The sequence below is a fragment of the Neovison vison genome, chromosome 6 (assembly GCF_020171115.1).
Source record: "Neovison vison isolate M4711 chromosome 6, ASM_NN_V1, whole genome shotgun sequence".
Taxonomy (NCBI): Eukaryota; Metazoa; Chordata; class Mammalia; order Carnivora; family Mustelidae; genus Neogale; species Neogale vison.
In genome coordinates, this window is record NC_058096.1 from 193,957,735 (window position 1) to 193,978,284 (window position 20,550).

General features: G+C 39.2%; 1 protein-coding gene across 25 annotated transcripts in view; it reads left to right on the plus strand.

Moving 5' to 3' along the window:
* Positions 1–20,550, plus strand: part of CADPS (calcium dependent secretion activator) — a 472,977-nt gene that overhangs the window by 314,696 nt on the left and 137,731 nt on the right. For 22 of the 25 annotated variants that reach the window (XM_044253242.1, XM_044253245.1, XM_044253244.1 and 19 more), the window contains exons 11-13: positions 2,633–2,845; positions 16,020–16,156; positions 19,870–20,057. In XM_044253242.1, coding sequence (XP_044109177.1) covers positions 2,633–2,845; positions 16,020–16,156; positions 19,870–20,057 — 538 coding nt within the window. Of the gene's footprint in view, positions 1–2,632; positions 2,846–7,598; positions 7,611–16,019; positions 16,157–19,869; positions 20,058–20,550 lie in introns of all 25 variants that reach the window. The other 3 variants (XM_044253251.1, XM_044253267.1, XM_044253266.1) reach the window with 1 other exon arrangement.

Genomic DNA, 20,550 nt, shown 5'->3' on the forward strand with positions numbered 1-20,550 from the left:
GGGCAAAACACTCTCTCATAATCCTAACTACCAAAAAGCTTTTGTTAAAAATGCTATAGCACTAAGCTCTCCACATGAAGAAGTAGCTGTTGATTGTTCTATAGTCCCTGGCAACTCTAAGGGCAGAATTCCCAGCATACACCCACTCTATGGAATAGACACCTGCATTAACATTATCAGCACCGTGGAGAAGTCTTAGTGTCGCCAGAAATCTTTTCCAATGCCAAATGTCAAGCCAGCTAGTGACAGGGCCTTGTTGGAAATTTGAGAGTGCTATTCACTCTGCTCATTCTCCTCTCAGTATTAAACTGATAATTGGGAGGATGATAAGGAACCTGATGAAGATAGGATGCTTTATTTCCAGCCAGAGAATACTCAGTGACCCTAAAATGAAAACTTTTGGAATATGTTGACAGACAATGTTGCTTTGGCCTGAACCCAAAGGGGCTTTCACCTACCTCTCTGTAAATTTTAACCTTGAGAGCTGCCTGTGGAAAAAAGTCTGTGGAGCATTCATTCATTCCACAAGTATTTGCTGAACACCTGCTATATGCCATGCACTATTCTAGGTACTAGGGATACAGCAGTGAACAAAACAGACAAAAACTCCCTGTCCTTATGAGGTTAAATAAATTATTACTTGTTAGAAGGTAATAAGCAAGATAAGAGGGATGGCAACTGAGGGGTAAAAGTCAGGGAGGGACTCGACAGAATGCGATGTTTGAGCAAAGATATGAAAGTGATGATGCGGGGCGCCTGGGTGGCTCAGTGGGTTAAGCCACTGCCTTTGGCTCGGGTCATGATCTCAGGGTCCTGGGATCGAGTCCCGCATCGGGCCCTCTGCTCAGCGGGGAGCCTGCTTCCTCCTCTCTCTCTGCCTGCCTCTCTGCCTACTTGTGATCTCTCTCTGTCAAATAAATAAATAAAATCTTTAAAAAAATAAAAAATAAAAAAAAAAAGAAAGTGATGATGCGAATCATGCAGATATCTGGAGGAAGCATATTCTAGACATAGGAAACAGCAAGTGTCAAAGTCTCAAGGTGAGAATGTACCTGGAGTGTTCAAGGAACACCAAGAGATTAATGTGGCTATGGAGAAGTATGTGTGTTTGTGCACTAAGGAGAAAATAGGAGGAGACAAGGGTAGGAGTAGTGGTGGGTTGATCCATGGGGTCTTACAGGCCTTGTCAGAACCTAGACTTTTCCTCTGAGTGAAGTAAGGAACGACTGATATGTTTGGACCAGAGGAGTGACATGACTGGACTCCTGCTAAACTCATTACTTCAGCTGCCATTGAGAATTGACTTTAGGGAGTGAGGATGAGGCAGGGCAGATAAGAGAGCAGACCATTAAAATAGTCCATGTGAGAGATGAGCATGACTACATTCAGGAAGCACTGGAGATGAAAGAAGGGTTCAGATCTGGCAGTATGTTCTGAAGGTAGGTAGTGAGAGAAATTCCAGTGGGTAATGAGAGAAAGTGAGGAGTCCAAAAGGACCCCAGGGTTGAGGGCTTGAGCAGTTAGAGGGACAAGCTCAGCTTTACTGAGGTGGAGAGGAGTTTGGGAGATAAGATGAGCTTGGAGTATCTATCAGATATCCATGTGAAGAAGTCAGGGAAACCACTAGAGGTTCAGCTCTGCAGTTCACCAGAAAGGTCTAGGATAGAGATAGAAATGTAGGGACTATAAGGAGATTCATGGCATTTGAGACTGGGTGGCCTCACTGAGGAAGAGAGGAGGTCAAGGGACACACCAGGATGCCACAACATTTAACAGTCAGGAGGAGGAAAAGAAGCCAGCAAACAAGATGGACAAGCACCCACTAGGGAGGGAGGGGGAAACTGGGTGACCTAGAACCAAGTGAAGGAAGTGTTTCAAAGAGAATCAAGTGTCAAATGCTGTGGGTAGGTTCATGAATCAAATTAAATGTTGACTCTGAACTGACCTTTGGATTCAGCATTGTGGAAGTCACTAACAACATTGACAAGTTTCCATGGGGGCAGCAGCCTGATTGGAGAAGCTTTAGGGCAGACTAGGAGGAGAGAGACTCTTGTTACTCTAAGTGTGGTCCTTAGACCAGCACCATCTGCATCCTCTGGGAGCTTGTTAGAAATGCAGGTTCTCAGGCTTCTAGCCCAGACCTACCAAGTTAAAAACTGCATTCCAATAAGATGCTCCTGGGGTTCACATGGGCACTAAAATTTTAAGAAGTCCTGGTAGAGATTCTCCTTGTCTTGTAAAGAGAATAGCAGTAGAACCATAGTTGAAGGCCCCAGGGGTGTGGGGAGGGTGTCAAGAGATGTTTCTGTTGGTGGTAGTGGTGGTTTGTTTGTTTTCAAAGATGAAGAAAAATAATAATGTGCTTATAGGCAGATATCTACCCAACCAGTAGGCAGCCTATTTGACACTCCTGTCCCCAGCCAAAGCCAAAGATAAGAGCCAGTCTTAGAATGTCTGTCTAACATTAGGGCTTCACTCTGGCCAAAAGGGCATCAGACCTCCCATCTTGGAGTCAGATAAATTGCTCCTCCCTTCTCTGGCCCACGGAAGAGCAACAGAAATGGCCTTCAGGGCTTGGTTCTGCTGAGAACATGGCAACTCAGTTTAGAAGTGTTTATTCCCTGTATTCCAGGTTTAGAGGGTGGTCGAGCCTTCTTCAATGCAGTCAAAGAAGGAGACACCGTGATATTTGCAAGTGATGATGAGCAAGATCGCATCTTGTGGGTCCAAGCCATGTATCGGGCCACTGGGCAGTCCCACAAGCCTGTGCCCCCAACCCAAGTCCAGAAGCTCAACGCTAAAGGAGGAAACGTACCTCAGTTGGACGCCCCCATCTCCCAATTTTGTAAGTAAATATGCCATTTGTTAAAAATAGCTCTGTAGAGGAAAGTAAATTTTCCAAAGTTGAATTAGAAATCTAGTTGCTTTGTGTTAAGGATTCATTTAAAAAAAAAAAAAAAAGATGAATTCGGTTGGGTGGGGAGGAAGAAGTTGGGACCAAAATGTTAGATGAAAGTGATTTTAAAGTGCAATACTTGACATTTCCCCCCAAGGACTAAACAGAGGAAAATATATTTTAGGTGGATTTTTATCTCTTTGTTTTGGTGAGAGTTTGGAATTCACAGCCAGACTTGTATTTGTTTGAGTCCGTCAAATATAGTAGGTTATGTATGTCCTTGACTCATTTCTTCCTATTAAAAGTAATTTTAAAATAGGGCTTGATATGAAGTAAATTTAAATCTGCAACTTAGAACCATTTAAAAATAAATGATGACATTATCACATGCAGTGGAAAAAAACAAAAAACAACAAAAAAAAAAATGGTACCTAAAATCCCATTCTAAGCAAATACACCAGGACCCAAAAATTAAACCATCTCTTTAAACAGCCCTGTTTCATTTTCCAGCTTCTTTTCCTATTACCTCTGCATCCATTTTAATTTCTTACTCCTTTGCCATGACTTTTTGCTATCTGGAATAGGTTTTTGTTTTGGTTTTTGTTTTTTTTGTTTTTTTTTTTTTTTTAATTTTGTTTTTTGGGTTTTTTTTTTTTCCTCTCCCAACACTTCTGATACATGAGGCAAGGTGAAATCTGGCATATGCTTGGAGGCGGTTATTAAAGCAAAGGAAGCGGAAGCATACAGCACCAAATAAAGTAATTCATTTTAGTTACAAACATTAACCCTAACCAGAGACTTCCCTCTTACCCTGAATATCAGGTCAGTTAGGGGTCACTCAGGTACAAGTCATTTTTAGCAATCATATGATGATTTCTTACTTGTGCCTGGGCCCCCCTCAGTCTGGTTTACAGAAACAACTGTCTAGTTGATGAGACATACAGATGAGGAAGACAGACAAAATCCCCAGGTTTCAGGATATCTCCATCCCCATGTTCGGGATACCTCCATCCCCATGGGGCTGTCTAGCCAGCACATAAGTCAGAAAACAAATAAGATAGTTGTAGACGTTGGAAACTTTGAAGAATTGTAATGCAGTGGCGACTGGTTGGAGAGAGATGATCTGAACTTAAGTCCAAATGATAGGAAGTCCGCTCCACACATACCTTAGAAAAGAGAACTGTACCAGGTGTGGAAGCAAGTGCGAAAGCCCATGGCAGAACCTTCATGTTTTACGCCAGTGCTTCTACATGGTCTCTCCCTGTCCCTCCTAAACAAAATGTACACATGATTCAGATGATTTTGCAGCAACACAACTAAATAGAGGTGATTTCTCTCTCTCCAGTGGATTCCACTGCCATGTCCATTTCTAACAAGACTATGTTCTTAAACCGTGTAACTCCCTTGCTTATGGGAAAACAGTTTTTTGGAGGAGAAATACTCTCCATCGGGTTCTCCCAGAAATTCCTGTCCAGTACCAATGGCTTCTTAAAGGAAGGTACATTCCTTGTGGAACATTGTAGATAATCACACAATCATCATGGGTTTCCATGCAGAAAATCCTAAAAGAAGGAGGAGGAGGTTGACTTGGGGTAAAGGACAGCCCTGCTGACCATAACCACCACCAACTTCCCCACATTCTTCTTGCTTTCTCTAACATTTGGGACACTTAGGTTTACTTGAGACCAATAAAGAGAGAAGGCAACACCTCTTTCCGTTGGTTTAGTCATGAGTTGGTATAAAGCATACCCCAATATTTGTTTGTTTTAAAAATCACTTTATGATGGAATTCATCCTTTCACCTTGCCTGAGAGTCTCCATTTTAATAAATTTAGAAGCAACGCATCCTATGAAATTATCTGTACATTGGGGGGGAAATTATGAATTATAATCACCATCTAAATCAACCTCATAGAACAGGTATCTCAGGTGGTATTTGGAAAATACTAGTTGTTTCCAAAGATTCTCAATTTCTTCTGAAGTCATTTCACCTTACCTTCAGTGTTTTTGTTCTATCACCTGACCAGATCAAAAAATTACTACTTCATTTGTGATTAATCTCACTTCTTCCTCACTAGTATAGGAAAGAAGATGGAATTGAGGAGTAAAATTAAATGGAAACCAAACATTTATTTAAGAAAAAAAGAAGATCATTGAAGAAGATTGTAAGCAGGGTATAGGTGTCTCCTTATGGCAATACACAGGGACCCTTGTAGATCTCCCTCTGTGGATAGGATTCATTCAGCAATGAAATTAGAGTGCTGAATACAAGGCATCAGCAGGAAGATTTAATTGAGAGCGTGTCAGCTTGATGTATTTTGCCACCCTGGTTGACATAAGGAACTTGTATTAAATGAGACCTCCAAAGCAAAATTCTAAGGGTTAGAATTTGGGAAGTAGGTAATATCATCCCTAGAGAGCTTGAGAGGTAGACTGAGGGATGAGTGAGAAAGTAAGATAATCCATGCCTCTGAAATTTTTCAGGATCTGGTGGTGGAACCACCTTCTCTTGTCTCAATCACTGCTGAGGAACAAGGATTCTCCGAAGAATGCAAGGCCCTACCACACCTACCAAGTTTTACAAGAAAAAAGCTACCACTTTCATCCATGCAGACTATGCACTTCATTAGTCACTTTTCATGCAGGCAAAAATGTGAGTGGTGCCTATTAAGTTGTGCAGTGCCTGATCTGCACAACTGTACACCACTGACTCCGTAATAAATGACAGTCCTTACCCAGAGCTTTAGTCCAATAATGTTGAACCCAGTTTCTTGACTATTCCTGAAACAGAGGCTCAATACCACTCTAGATTCTGTCTATTGCTAGTTTAGGCACTTAAAAACTGCAACGAGAGTACCAGCAAATGAGCCTTCTGTTCCCATAATTTAGCTGGGGAATCCAGTCAGAATTTGAACCAACCCATCCTTCTGCACTTGATCATTTGGAGTTAGATGTATATAAAACCAGTGATAAAGATCCAGGGGTCGCTGAGTTAATGATGCATAAAAACCAAAAACTGGCTGCGAGTTAAAGAGCATATCCTAATTTTTAGTGGGATCTGCTACAGAATCGTGGTTATATCACAATTACTTTACAGCTGCACTTAATTTATTAAATTCAAACCATCCTTATTAAACAGATCAGGCCTCATTTGTGAGTAACAGTCAAACTCACAGGGTTGAGTCATACTTAAGAGTTACCACCTTATCCAGATTTGCTGGCAAATTCCTTGGTTTTAGCACTAAAAGTTCTGTGTCTCCAGAAACTCCTTGGTCCTGGGCAAACTGGGACATGTTGGTCACCTGGCACAACAAAGCAAGGTTCTAGAAAAATGAAAACAATCACAAAGTAGTAATAAACAGCAAACGTTGATCTTTCACTGATAGTTGTTTCTCAGCCTGTATTGTCTTATCATAAACATTCAGTCACAGGTTCTGTAACACAAAGAGTAAACACAGTCAAGTATTGCATTTTAAAAAGGTTTCCTTGACTTCCAAAAGGTAAGGGTCATTGTTAAATACTTAGTTCTGTACATATTTCATCAAATCCTGGTTTTGAATATTTGTTCAAAGTCTTTGCCATTCTTACAAGTGAATGACTTTTAAGAACAGCGTTTCAATGAGTTAATAACTTTTATAATCACTTTATTAGTCTTAGTTGGCAAAGAGAAACTACAGAAAAATGGGAGAGGTTTCTTGGGTAGAGAAAAATAAACACTCCAGTCTTGTCATGTCGCTGTCTGCTCAAGGGGAAACTTGAGAATGGAACATTTTACAGTTTGGGAAGCTCGGGAGTAATTATGAGTTTATTTGGGTCTTTCTCAATTCACTTTGACAGACTTCTGGGTGCAGTTTTATTTTTCGCAATTTTCAAAATGAAAAGACACGTCTGAGTGGAGTGGAGTATTTATATGGAATTGTAAAAACCAAAAAAATAGATCCTGCTATTCATTAGTTTGTATGTGACTCTACAATGATTTGGGGAGGGTTCCACCAAACCTTAAAACTTTTTTGTTCTTTTGTGGTTTCTTTGGTGTGTGTTGTTGTTGTTGATTTAATTTTTCTCTTTTTATTTTGGTTGAAACTTGAAAAAAATTGAGTCAGTGGCTAGCTGTACAACATTTTTAAACAAATATTTACAATTTTCCAATTTTTAAGGCCAATGTCGCTCACCTTGGAAACTATGTTCAAATTTGTTGTTGAGTATTGCCACAATTTATTATGCCAAGTGGCCTCTCATCGAGACACCAGATTCCTGTCCAGTCTGTGTTAGAGGAACAGTAAAAACCAGTACCTTGGTTCTCATTCAGAGTTGGGGGAGGGGGTATTTTAAGCTTTACTCTTTGGTCAATGATTACTTGATATATCATTTGCGATGAGTCTCATTTTAATGTCTGTTTCTCAACTAATAACTGTTAATCACATCATACATCCCCAAAGTCGGATGTTTTTCAGAATTGTTCTATTTTTGCTACCACCCACAGTCTTCAACAGTTAGCGGGGTCTTGGTTACTGTTGGTTTGGGAGGGGGCGGTTGATTTTGGTTTTTGTTTTGTTTTGTTTCATTTAAGTTTTCTTGTTCAATCTTTGCTCAAACCCAAGAACTTTAGCTGCTAGGTTAGAACTCCTGTCTGCTTTCCTGAGCCTTGTTGCTAGTCTTTATGTTATTCTGGTTTGTTCCTTCTTACCCTGCTAACTTCTAGCTGGACTGAAGGGTAAGTGTTCCCCTATAGCTAGCACAGCTCAGATAATCAGACTAGATTATCTGACACCTGCAATGTGCTTCCTCCCTCTCCTCTTAAATCTCCCTCATGTCTAGACTTTGTAGTAAAACTTTTCATGTTATTTTCCTGACCTTAGGTTTGAAATGTAAGCTTCCATACTGGAACTAGGATGCATGTGATGTGTGCATAATTGCCTCCTCTCCTTGGCTTTCATATTGGCATCAAATGATCCTCTGAGTAAAGCCAACCATTAACATCTCCTAATTTTTTTTCATTCCAAGAATATTATTTAGCATCACAACAAAATGGCCAATGATGCCTTTGTTTCATGGAATTCACAGCTACCTGACTGCTTAATGCCTGAAAACAGATCATTTTGCACTCTGATAATGTGTTGTTTTTCCTCTCCCATTCCAAAGATGAGAATTGTCAGCTGTACCTGTGGGGTGGTAACCATGGATAACTTAACAAATAGAAAGGTGGGGTAGGGCATCCAAAGATGTTAATTAAATAAGATTTTTAAGAAACTGCAGAATACAGTAAATAAAGTAAATGCATTATTTGAACACTAAAGAGTTCCTTCTACCTGACTTGAGGGTGTGATCTAAGTAAGACCCAATAAAGGGTTAATTTTGAAAGGCAAGCTATAATACACAAGACCACCACACACAAAGGACACGATTGAATCCATGTAGCTTTTTCACAGAAGCTTCAAATTCAAATCTCACAATACTATGGAGGGTTTGGACCTCTGGTCTTGAATGTCTCCCTGCTACTTCTCCAACCACCAAGATAACCAAAGCTTTTGGGACGTCATTTATATTGGTATTAATTTTTCTAAAAATTCACCTATAAGAGAAAAAAGAAACTTTAAAACTTAGAAAAACCTTTCTCTTCTCTATTTGAGTTACTAATGAAAGAGAATCTGTAATTCTTTTATTCATGTAGGGAAAAGCTGTCAACCCATTGCATTGAGGGAAGACATGACCTTAGAAGGAAATAGAAAAACCAGTCAAGAGAGCAGGCAAATATGTACTTGAGTATTCTGAATGCTGATTTAGAAATTGTAGGTCATATCATTCCTCCTGCCCATTTAATAATAGTACTTTCTTCTAACTCTTTCTGTTTCTTTAATTTGCTTTCTTTACCCCTTTCTTTGTTTTTTCTTTTGTTTTGCATAAATGTACCCCTGGCTAGCAGACAGATTTTTTTTCACCACTTCAAGCAGATACTTAATTTAACTTTACTTGAATGTCTGATGAGGCATTTTAAAAGCTTACCACAGAATGTGAATATAGCGGGAATTTAGGATTTTGCTATACTTTTTTTTTTAAAGAATGAAAGAAAGGATGGGTGATTAGATGACTGAATGAAATCTGTTCTGAGCGAATTTACATATATTTGCACAACAGCGCATCGCTATCCTAGTAGATTTCCAAATAGTTGTTTGTCTTTATTCCTTTCTGTAGTTTTATCTCATGAGAGTTTCGCTGTATCTTCTTGTATTGTCAACTTGCAGTTGCTACCTTACAGGAATGCAATATCAAAGAATTAACTCAATATCAAATTAATTTGCATGACCCCAAACCACACTGTAAATCATTTTCCTTCCTGTTGCAAAAGTAAATGACTTTTTAAAAAAGAAATAGACTCCCCAAATCAGGTCGAAAATTTTCCAAACACCATGATATGATCTACGTGGTCCATGTTAAATGAAGGCTCATTTCTTTATGAACTACTTCAGGCACATTTTAAATGTATTTTCCACTCATCAGCTGAGCACACTCATGTCATATAGTGAATTACAGTAAGATACATTATTAATAGCCAACTACAGAAAGTTTATTTTTGCTCATGCCACAGGGAACGTAAAGTCATCATCGAGTACTCTGTAAATTAATGGATAATGTAATTAATACAGCAGGAAAAATTACAGATCATTTACTTACTCATTTTGAGATCATTGACAAAATCTCTGTTATGAATTTTACTCAAAGTAACTGTCTTATAAAGAATTATAAAAATTAACTTGAAATAAACATCACATTTATCCCCTTGGGTGTACTGCCATAGTAGTTTTAAACTCAAGATTTTTGCAGAATGCAACTTGGCCCTTCGTAGCTTCCAAGGAGCCATTGTCTCTTGGCCGTGCGAGTAGCTTGACTGAGTCAAGGGGACCATGAAGGAGTTAAGTTGTTTCTCAAGGGCAGCAGGCATAGGAGGACCAATCTTTTGCTTGCTGTGCAGAGCTCAGGCAGGGCTCAACATCCCCTGGTTACTTGATCATGCCAAGAAAAACTCTTCTAGAAAAATCTGTAAACAACCAGCTGCCATCAATCATTGTCATTTCTTTATTTCATGTCTTCTGATGAGGTTGACTACTGTCATTGCTCGTTATTGTCCAAACCATACATTCACTTTTCTACTGTCAAGCAGATATGACAAGCACACATTTTCCATATAAGAAAGATACAAAGTCACCTTTTAATTTGCAGTTTGGGTTCACAATGACTTTAGAGTCACATTAGCTATTCTCTTGCCTCTAGCATCCATCAGGAATCACAACAGCCATAACTGTGCTCCACTTTTCAGTGATAAAGTGGCACCTCTAGCTTATTATAAAAGGGATTCATTAGAGAAAGGAACCTCTCTTAGACAATTTATTAATGGTAAAATCATAATTATTTTCAACAGCATAATTTCTTTTTCCCTAGCCTATGAAAAGTTTCAAAATGTAATATTACAAAATAAAGAGAGAGATTTGACCTATTGTCTTCATTCCCTCGGCTATTAAAGTAATAGGAAAATCTCAATAAAATGAAAACTTGAAAGCTATATTAGTCCCACCAAGAAAATTATATTTGTCTGGTAGACTTTATTGGAAACTTATCTAAAACATTTTGTATCAGAAACAAGATCACATAAATATGTTTGTTATTAAGATAAGAGTTCATGAAAAATATTATATGTTTCCAATTGTAAGGAAGAAAAAGGAAATGAATATCACATATGAAATAAACCCAAACATCATGATCAGTTAAAGAATAACATCACTAGTAGGGCCATCAATTAGTGAGGTCACTTGAATTTGAATGAAGTAGGTGAAATGAGAGTTATAAAATCCACAAAAACCTATCAATTTAGAAACCAGTACTTTCCCAACATTCCTTAAATGCCAAACCAAAATTGTTTCTGAGTAAACTTGGGGTAAAGTTTTGATAAGCTTCCACTCAAAAATGTACCTGCCTTCCATAAGCCTGTTTCTGTGTCATGGATACCATTAAAAAGACTTTAAGTTTTTTAATGTAGTTAAGTACCTATATCAACTTTATTCATCCAAGGTTAGTCTGAAATCCTGTCTATGCTCATGTTATTCAGGACTTCAGAACTGTTATGCAATTAAGCCCCAGAAGTAAAACAAGTAGCACTGTTTGGAAGATGTGTTGAATTATGCCCTACCTGCAGAGCCTATAAAATTACACAGCCAATTTTAGGACATTTGGAGCTCTTACAGACCAAAGAAGTCTTAGGAACTATTCAACCAAGTCTGGAAAATGTAAGGGTTAAAGTCAGTCCTTAATTTCTTGAGAAGGAGAAGCAGAAGAAGATGTATTAATGAAAAAGAGAATTGGTATACATTTCCGAAAGCCAGAGATAATCCAGACATCACTGGAGACTTCAGCAGCCACGTTACCCTCCTAATTCTGTTTTGCTCACCCTAGTGTTCAAATTCATTTTCATTCTACTGACACAAGCCAAACATTGGCACAGGAAGCAATCCCAAGGTGTCCTGAATTCAGGAAGTAACTTTCTCATATTTTGCTTTGGGCTGTTTTCCCCTTGCTAATGTCAGCATTGGGATTTTCTTTTTCTTTCATCAATCAGTTCCAATTGCTTGTACGGGGGGGGGGGGAATGGAGTTGCAAGGAGCATCTATTTTGTAATGTTCTGCACTGTAGAAGAACAGACTGGGGCCGTGCAAGAATGACTATATGGTGTTGCTTGGGAAGCACCCACAAGTTCTTTGAAACAGAATTTGGAACAGCTGGACCACTGCAGTGTTTTATTTTAAAATAGACAACATATGTAATGCATATGGTCCTAGACATGTATGGAGACACAGGCAGACAATCTGAATGGTATCCAAAGACACCTGCACCTAGAATTCTGTTTCCTTCTATAAGATTTTTTTTTTCTCCGAAGAGCACATGTTCCCACTTTTGGATTTGCAAGATGCCATCTGAATCCCCATGTGTGTGACTCCTTAATAAAGTCAATGGGAAGTTTCCTGGGATGGAAGTGTCAGAAAAAGTCAGTTAATAAACACCTCCTAAAGACCTGGCTCCTCTGGGAGACGGCAGGGGAAAGAACAGATCAGAAAGTTGCCCTCAAGGAACATATTATCTATCAAGGGATTCAACTGTGTGTGGGTGTTCTGACCACTGAGAAATTGGAATATAAACCAGCAAAAACACAGAGACAGGACGTGGGAATTAGTGGTACAGGGGCAGAGGAGAAGCACAAAGCGGAGAGACTGGGAATGCTCCCAGCTTCCTAGAAGCAATATGGTTTAAGAAGCAACCTGTAACTAACATTAGCTATAAATGAAGAGACATCCTTGGCTTGCTGAAAACATTAAACAAACTGGCTTTGGGAGCACTAAGAAACCTGCCCACTTGCTCACAGCTAAGGTTTATTGAGTACTTACTATGTGTTAGGTGTCCAGGTGCTTGACAAGTCCGACTCAGCAGAACCTCTCAGTAACCTTCTGAGGGGAGACTCCAACACTGTTCTCAGCTTACATAGGAGGAAAATCATACTCAGAAACACCGGTCAACTGACTGCTTCATATCATATGCCTAGTAATGACAAGGCTGGCTTCGAATTCAGTTTTTGTGAACCCCACCCCCCAAGCCCACCTACTTAACCACCTGCTATTCCAGCCCAAATACACTGTTTGTGTTGAATTTAGTATATCAACATTTCATAAAATCAAGAAATAGAAAATATTTGTTGAAGTAGTGAATTTATTTATTTTGATGAAATAAATTCATTATTTTAACACATATGTCTCCGGTGTCTGCCGTGTTCCAGGTACTGAAGTATACCCTTCTAGGTGCTGGGAATACAGCAGAGAGCAAAAGTACAGATATACCTGCTGGGATGGAGTTTAAAAATCAGATCCCTTCCTCTGACACCTTCAAATAGCATCCCTGGCCCCCCGCTCCTCTTTCTTTTTCCGAAGATAAGCTCAGTGAAATTCTCAAAGATTTCATGGGAGCCAACCCCCCTTTTAAGCACTCCTGAGTTGTTGGAACCATTAAGATAATGAGCCTAAATCTGAGTAAATGATGATTTTGTATAAGCAAAATTCAGGGACTGCTTGTTACACCTGGTGGAAATTCCCATTGCATTCAGCTCCATCTTAGGCATGCAGAAGTTGTGCAAGGGATCTTAAGGGTGGTTAAATGACAGTGACCTCACCAAGAAAAGTGGAAATCCGGCTCATTTTACACCCAAGGAAACTGAGTCTCAGAGAGAGCAACAAGCCACCATCCCACGGCTGATTTAAAAATAGAGCTCAAACTAGAGTCCAGATCTCATAAAGCAGTCCCAGGCTCATCTACATGTGGACCGAGAGAGAGGGAGGAAAGAAAGGAAGAAGGAAAAAAGGAATTTTTATGTTGACAGAGTTGCTTTCTGAAAAGGAAAGCAGGCTGATTTTAAGCATATTTTTCCGTAAGCCTGCTTTTTTAAAGCGTAAGTAAAAGCGAAATTGTTCTTTAGATGTACTCTTCGCCAGGAATTAGCCCGGTGAAGCTGTATTGTGATGCATCGGGGAGGCGGGGAGTGGGTCTGTATCCAGGTCCCCGCAGAGGAGCCAAGTTGTCTTTTCAGATCCATTTCCTAGAGTGGGCAGGCACCAAGGCTAAATAGTTCACCGCAAACTTTTCAAGAGGTTCAACAAATAACGAAAAAGAGACTTGAAACGTGTCATATTTTTAACAGCTACGAAAGAGCCCCCTTCTCTCCGAGCTCAGTGACCGGTTGCACCATCGTAATTGAAGAGCAATAAAATAGCGAGCCAAACTGGCAAAGTTAGGCCTGGGCCGATTTGTCAGCTTGCAAGCCTCTTCTGAGAAATTCAAGAGCAAAAAGCTGGTGCTAGCCAAAATGCCTCATCTATCTGTTAAAATTGGGAGGCACGAGGTGGATGAGGCTTTTCATGAGGATGAAATAGGATGAGCAATTTGTGTGTCCCACTGTTATTTTTCCCAAACTCAACGGACCTAGGACTGACCGGAGGGTGGGAGGCGGGCATAATCTGTCCCATGCATTGGAGAGTGTCCCCTGGACTGCAGGAGTGCCCTCCTGCTGGCATAGAGCTAAAGTTGGAGCAGGTTTAAGACGTGTGCCTTGGGCCAGAGGAGTCTCACACACAGTCTGGGAGCAGCAGGCTTCCTCCCCAGCATCACCTTCGTGGCCACCTTTCTTCCTAACCATCCTGTGTCAAAGGAGAAATACTTTGGGCTCCAGCTTAGAGCCCAAACAACCAATAAAAGAAATCCTCGTAGAGAAAGAAAGCACCTAACCTGAATCCGAAAGCACTTTCTTGAAGACAAACCCGAGGCAGTTAACGGAGCAAAGAGATTTCTTTCTAGTATAATTCCCGTACATGTGAGATCCCTTCCAAAAGCTTGTGTTGCATCATCTTAATGGAGCAATTTGGCTATTAAAATACACATTCTTCAACTTGACTTCTGGAAACCATTGCTTCTGTGTGTCTAGGGCATAAACAACACATCCTGTTCAAACATTGACCACTTGCTTCTTCTATAGAAAATGACTAGAGATTTAAAAACTTGAACAGTGAGGGGTGCCTGGGTGGCTCAGTGGTTTAAATCCTATGCGTTCGGCTCAGGTCATGATCCCAGGGTCCTGGGATCAAGCCCCGTGTTGGGCTCTCTGCTTGGCAGGGAGCCTGCTTCCTCCTCTCTCTCTGCCTACTTGTGATCTCTGTCTGTCAAATAAATAAGTAAAATATTTTAAAAATAAAAAATAAAAAAATATAAAAACTTGAACAGTGAGAGAGCAAAAATTTGACATACCAGGGATTTAGGTCTTAAGGATACACAAAACCAATAATGTGATAAGAAATCATCCTCTTAATGTCACCCTGCTACCAAACCTCAATTTTTCAGTCATACCCTAAGTATGGAAGGGGAGGAAAAACTGCCTGGGATGAAGGCCATGTATAGAAATGTATCCAAACACCCTCTCAAGTCAGAAATTGATTTTCTTCCTGTCCAGACAGCATTGCTGATCCCTGGCAGGTCCCAGTATTCTGGTAGAATACTGCATGCGAGAGGAAGAATAAACTCTGGCTTAATTTGATATAGATTCTTTTTCTTTGCAGTCTGCATATCAGGAGAGTGAGTAAATATGAGGTGGAGTGAGCTGATTCCCTTAATACTTAGGATCTTCATTCCTACCTCTTTGGGATTTGCTTGGTCTCCCTTGAGTTGAATTCTGAGTTATTTTGCCGACTGAGTAAAGAGTATTTTAGTTACACATATTGAGATTAATTAGTTAGCCCTTAGGAGGGTTTGCTTGTAGCCTTCACCCTGTAAGAAAAAGTGTGAATACATTGAGACTATTAATTCACAATAAATGGCAGATCATAGCCCTTGCTGAGTAAATATGTTTGTCTATTTCATAAGCTTTGCTAACTGTAAGCATACTATAAGGCAATGACCTTGGCTATCACAAACTAAATTCCCATTTAACTTATTCTCCAGGTTTCAAGGAAAATCTTTTGTTATTATTATTTTTTTTTAATTTTGGAGGGTGGGGACCCAAATCTTTTGTGAAACCAAATTGGCAACGGGGATGGGGAAGGGGAGGATACAAATATTGTCACGTTGCTGAAAATCAGCATACCCCTTTTTCCAGCTAATCCCAATAATTGTAGAGAAATTGCTCTAGACATAACCACTGGAATGGCAGAATCTATTAAAAAAAAGATTTAAAAAAAGATAAATAGGCTTTTATAAGCAAAGATCCGATCTGCTTTCAGTGTTTAGTGAAATGCAGGCGAAGTTACGGTCGTGTGCTTAGTTTTTAAAGAACAACATAAATGCACTGGAGTTGTGATCATTTGATAAACATGTTGATGCCAATATATTTTTGCCTAAATGCAATAAACTCACCAGTGAGTGATGCAAGTTGACAATGGGAGGTAAAAAGTGTATCTTGCGGATGTTGGTGGGAGGAAACAGGGTGGTAGGGGGGAGAGCTGACGTTCATAATGCCTAGTGGATTCCTGTGTATTTGAAATGTCAAAGAAAATGTGATGTGTTTCTCTAAATTGTGTCTCTCTCTACATGTATAAATGAACAGACGCAGATAGAGCTCAAAAACATGGCATGGATGAATTTATCTCTTCCAACCCCTGTAACTTTGACCACGCTTCCCTCTTTGAGATGGTGCAACGCCTTACTTTGGATCACAGACTTAATGATTCCTATTCTTGCCTGGCAAGTATATTCTTTAGTCTACAGCAATTTAAACCTTATAACTTTTTTTTTAAATAAAATATTTCTCTACCTTTCTATCAGAAGCTCTTTTTCTCCATTACAGAGCCCCTTTAACAATTATAAATGTGTTCTTGATTTCCTGGGTGGAGATAGTTTTACTTACCAAAGAAAGAAGACAGAGCGGGAGGAAGTTATCAGTAGAGACAGATCCAATTCCCCAGCCTCCCTAGCTAAGCTTCCCCCTTTTCAGCTGCTACATGAGAAATATTCCCAAGAGGGTAATCGAGTTTGGCACCTGCTTATGGAAAACTTGTAAAAATTGCCTTGGTTTCTTAGACTTTAAGATTCCCCCCTCCCTCCCCTCCACAGATGATAAGACCCCCGTGCTTCTTTCTCAGAAATGAATGTGTTCTTTTTGTTTATTTTTCAAAAATTAAAATGATTTGTAAATAAACTTCACTTAGCTTTTCATAAGCTAAACTGGTTTGGGTTTGTTTGTTTGTTTAGATAGCTTCTATTTTTTCGTAGTATTCCAAGCATTTTTCATCCTTTGGGAGAATTTTTTATGGTGCTTTAGACATTTGGAAGTCCAGCTCTCCAACAAGCATATCAGCATTTCTTGAAATCCTGTTCTAAGCCTAGATTTAAATCATTTAAATTCAAGGGACAACTATTATGTCTTTTTAAAAATTCTGTCTTTATTGGATTCCTGATGATACATTTTGGGCTTTCTGCTAATCAAATTCAGAAGCCTACAAAAGACCCCATTTATATCCTCTACAAATCGTAAATTGTTACTTCATTTCTTAAAGGTAAATGATATTAATCCCACTTTATAGATGGGAACGGTAAGGGGAAATAATGAAATGACTTTACACAGAGGAAAAGCCTCAGCCCTGACTCTAAAGATTAAGGTTAATATATCTATATTTTGTCAATATTATGCAATTTACCAAGGTTAACATATTATTGACATTTATGTAAATATAATGAAAATCTGTTTCCTTTCTAAATGACATGGCTATTTCCTACATCTATTCTTACTTCTTTTTATTTTAAATTCTGGTTTTTTTCTGTAACCAGAAGCCAAACAATTAAAAATAGTAGATAAAATAGTCTTAAAAACAGAAACGGGATATACGGAATAATTTATTAATCTGCGTCTCATAAAACATTCATTGATGATCTCGGGTTTAGAATCACTTCATCAGAAGAGTCTGAACTTTGCCAAATTGGAAAGGAACACTTCACTTTGACTTTAAAAAAAAAAAAAAAAAAAAAAAAGCTTACCTTGCATTGCAAGGCAATTTTTCTTAAATGTGTTTCTTATGATTATGTGATTATTCATGTAATTATAAATTGCATTCATGAAAGTTGTAAGAATATGCCGCTGAGCTTAATTCCTATTCTCTTGAGGAATTTTTTTTAAATATATTATTTTCAAGACTTTTTTCACATCGCATCATTTTAAAAACAATTTTCTTTTTCACTAAGAAATTTAGTCACTAAGGAGAGTTAGCATAAAAAATTAAACCAGAAGTGAAATTTTGAAACTTGCCTCCTATTAATCATGTATAGGCTTAAAAAGATGCTCCAAAATCCAAAATTAATTACAAATGCCATAAAATAGTTTCCTTCTGCTTTTGTATACCTGTAATCTATTAATCATATACCAAAATTTCAGAAAATAACAGCAATTAAAAGGACCTTATCTTCTGCCTCTATATATTTCATTTTCTCATTATTACAATCTTTTTTTTTTTTTTTCAGTTAGTTTTGGAGACCGACCAGCAGGGATACATAAATTTTTCTGTGTCTTCGACTGAGTTCCTAATTGATATTTCTTCAACTCTTTTCAAAGCAGCTATTTTGGCATCTACAAAAGACTTGGTGTCATCTGAGTCGTAGAAAATATATTTTAATCTTTCACAGCAGTGTTGTTTCTAAGATTTAGCATTTGGGGTAGCAGATGGAGTGGCAAAGAAGTTGCCTATAGGGGCAGCCCACTGCCTCGACTACTCTCCCGCCCTCTGCAGTAACTTATAATTTGAAATAGGAAAGATGCCGTCTTTCGTTGGATGCATTGCTGAGCTGCATGTTGTCAATCGAAGAGTCCCCAGATCACTAATACAAGATCAGAGTACTGCAGAGGCCTCTCTTCTCTGTGCTTCTGTGGCCTGTATCTGCTCTCCCCACAACTCACACCCGCCATCACTTTCTCCTTTTGCCTTTTCTTTCCCAAGATGGAGTGATATTCACAAGACTCAGAGAGGACCCTCAAAGTAAAATTGAATTTATATTTTAAACAATTCTAAATTCCCAGCTTACAAAGTACCAACCTAAATCGGTTTACAGGTTGCCCTCCCCCTGCCACCACCCCCATCACTATCCAGAAGTTCACTTGATGCCACTTCGCTTTTACGAAAAGACCTATATTAGTACTTGTTTTCAATAACCAAAAGAGATCCGAAGAGGATTTTCACTTTTATGGAATGGTGATTGCTTCTTCACTTGACACCATTTTGGCTTATGAAAGGTTTTGTAAGAACACTCCATTTTCGGATAGTGAAGGAAACCTGTACCTTTTTGCCTCTGAAAGGTACCAAAACCAAAAGAAGTGATTTGATTTCTGGCTTGGCTGATGGGTGACCTTGAGTGGCAAGCCACTTGGCCTTTCTGAGCTTCTGTTTTTTTGAGTGCATCATGGAGGCAGTGATTTCTATGCTATCATGCTTCCCAATCTGCTCTGAATCAGAGATCCCATCAAGGTTCTCTTTTATAGCAGAGTTTCATCTGATCATACAGCAAGCAAATAAACAATAAGAAAACAAATAATTCCAGGGGGTGGGGGGGATCAACCAAGATGCTAAGCCAGGGCACCAGAAGCACCTCTGAGTTTACCTGAATCATGTCTGGTTCATAATTTGAAAACTTAGTCTCGTTGCTCCCTTTGCAAAGTTGTGTCATGATCCTCATTTTTAAATTTAAAAAGGATTTCCTTTCAAAGTGAAAGAATTTATGAAGTCCTGGCATTTATGTAGACCAATCCTAATATTTCTTAATGCCTCAGAGTAGGAAAACAGAAGACTTTGAGTAAGCCCATGCTGCTTGTGTTTTGTATTATTTGTGAGTCACTTAGCAGCCCTGCTCTCTAGTTTCCTTATCTAGAGGGAGATAAACCTACCCTGCTCACCTCAGGAGATTGCTATGGGGCTCAAGTGGAAGTTCTTTGTATAAAGCATGATACCAACCTAAGACCTCATGTTATTATTTCCTCTTATCAGTAACCAAGATTTCACCCTGTCCCCACACCAATGCTCTTCGAAGGTATATGGTTCAGTGTTGGAGCAGCAGGTGAGATTCTGTTTTTGGAATCAAGCTCTCTGCTAATTCAGACTCCAGCACATACAAGCTCTGGGATCCTAGGGAAATTCCATGTCCTTCCTCAAATTGATTTTCCCCACCCATCCAACAGGATAACAGGACTTGCCTCACAGGGCTGGTACAATAACAAGCAGCCAGCACACACAAGGGGGTTAGCACAGTGGCTGGCACTTAGAAGAAATCAAAAGGTATTGGCTCTGGCAATTTTTGAACCCCTTTCTCCAGTCACCTCAACTGTAAGCAGCTCCAAAAACAAAAACCAAAAAACCCCACCACCAAGAACAAAAACCTGTATTTAAAAGAAAGTCTTTCCTTTATTCCCCAAACAGGGCTGGTTCAGTCCTGGCCAGGTGTTTGTCCTAGATGAGTATTGCGCCCGAAACGGAGTCCGAGGGTGTCACCGACATCTCTGCTACCTCAGAGACTTGCTTGAACGGGCAGAAAATGGCGCCATGATTGACCCCACCCTCCTCCACTACAGCTTTGCCTTCTGTGCATCCCATGTCCACGGGAACAGGTAAGCACTTGTTGAGAGGTATTTCTCCAAATATATATTTAAATATATATATATAATATATTATATATTAATAATATATATATATTTTTTAAGGCACTGACAATGGCTTGTGGTTGGTCCTGCTTTTAGAATTATCTCTAACTTTGTGTCCATTCCCATTCCTTCTGTAGCACACACACACACAGATGAACACAGAGGTGTTAATTTTTCCTTTCAAGAAATTTAAAAGAAATGGCAAACAGAACTTCTGAAGTGGTCTCTGAAGGTAAAAAAAAAATCTAGGTTTGAATCATGGCTCTTCCATTTACTAGCAGAGATGCTGGATGGTAATGAAACCCTCCATACCACAGTTCTATCATCTGTAAAACAGGGTTGATACTGTCCTCACCACGTTTTTTAGAGGAGGCAGGTGGGCTCAGCACAATTCCTGGAACAAGACAAGAGCTTCATAAATTTTTACCTTTGTTCTTCTCCTCATTCCTTCGTTATCTTT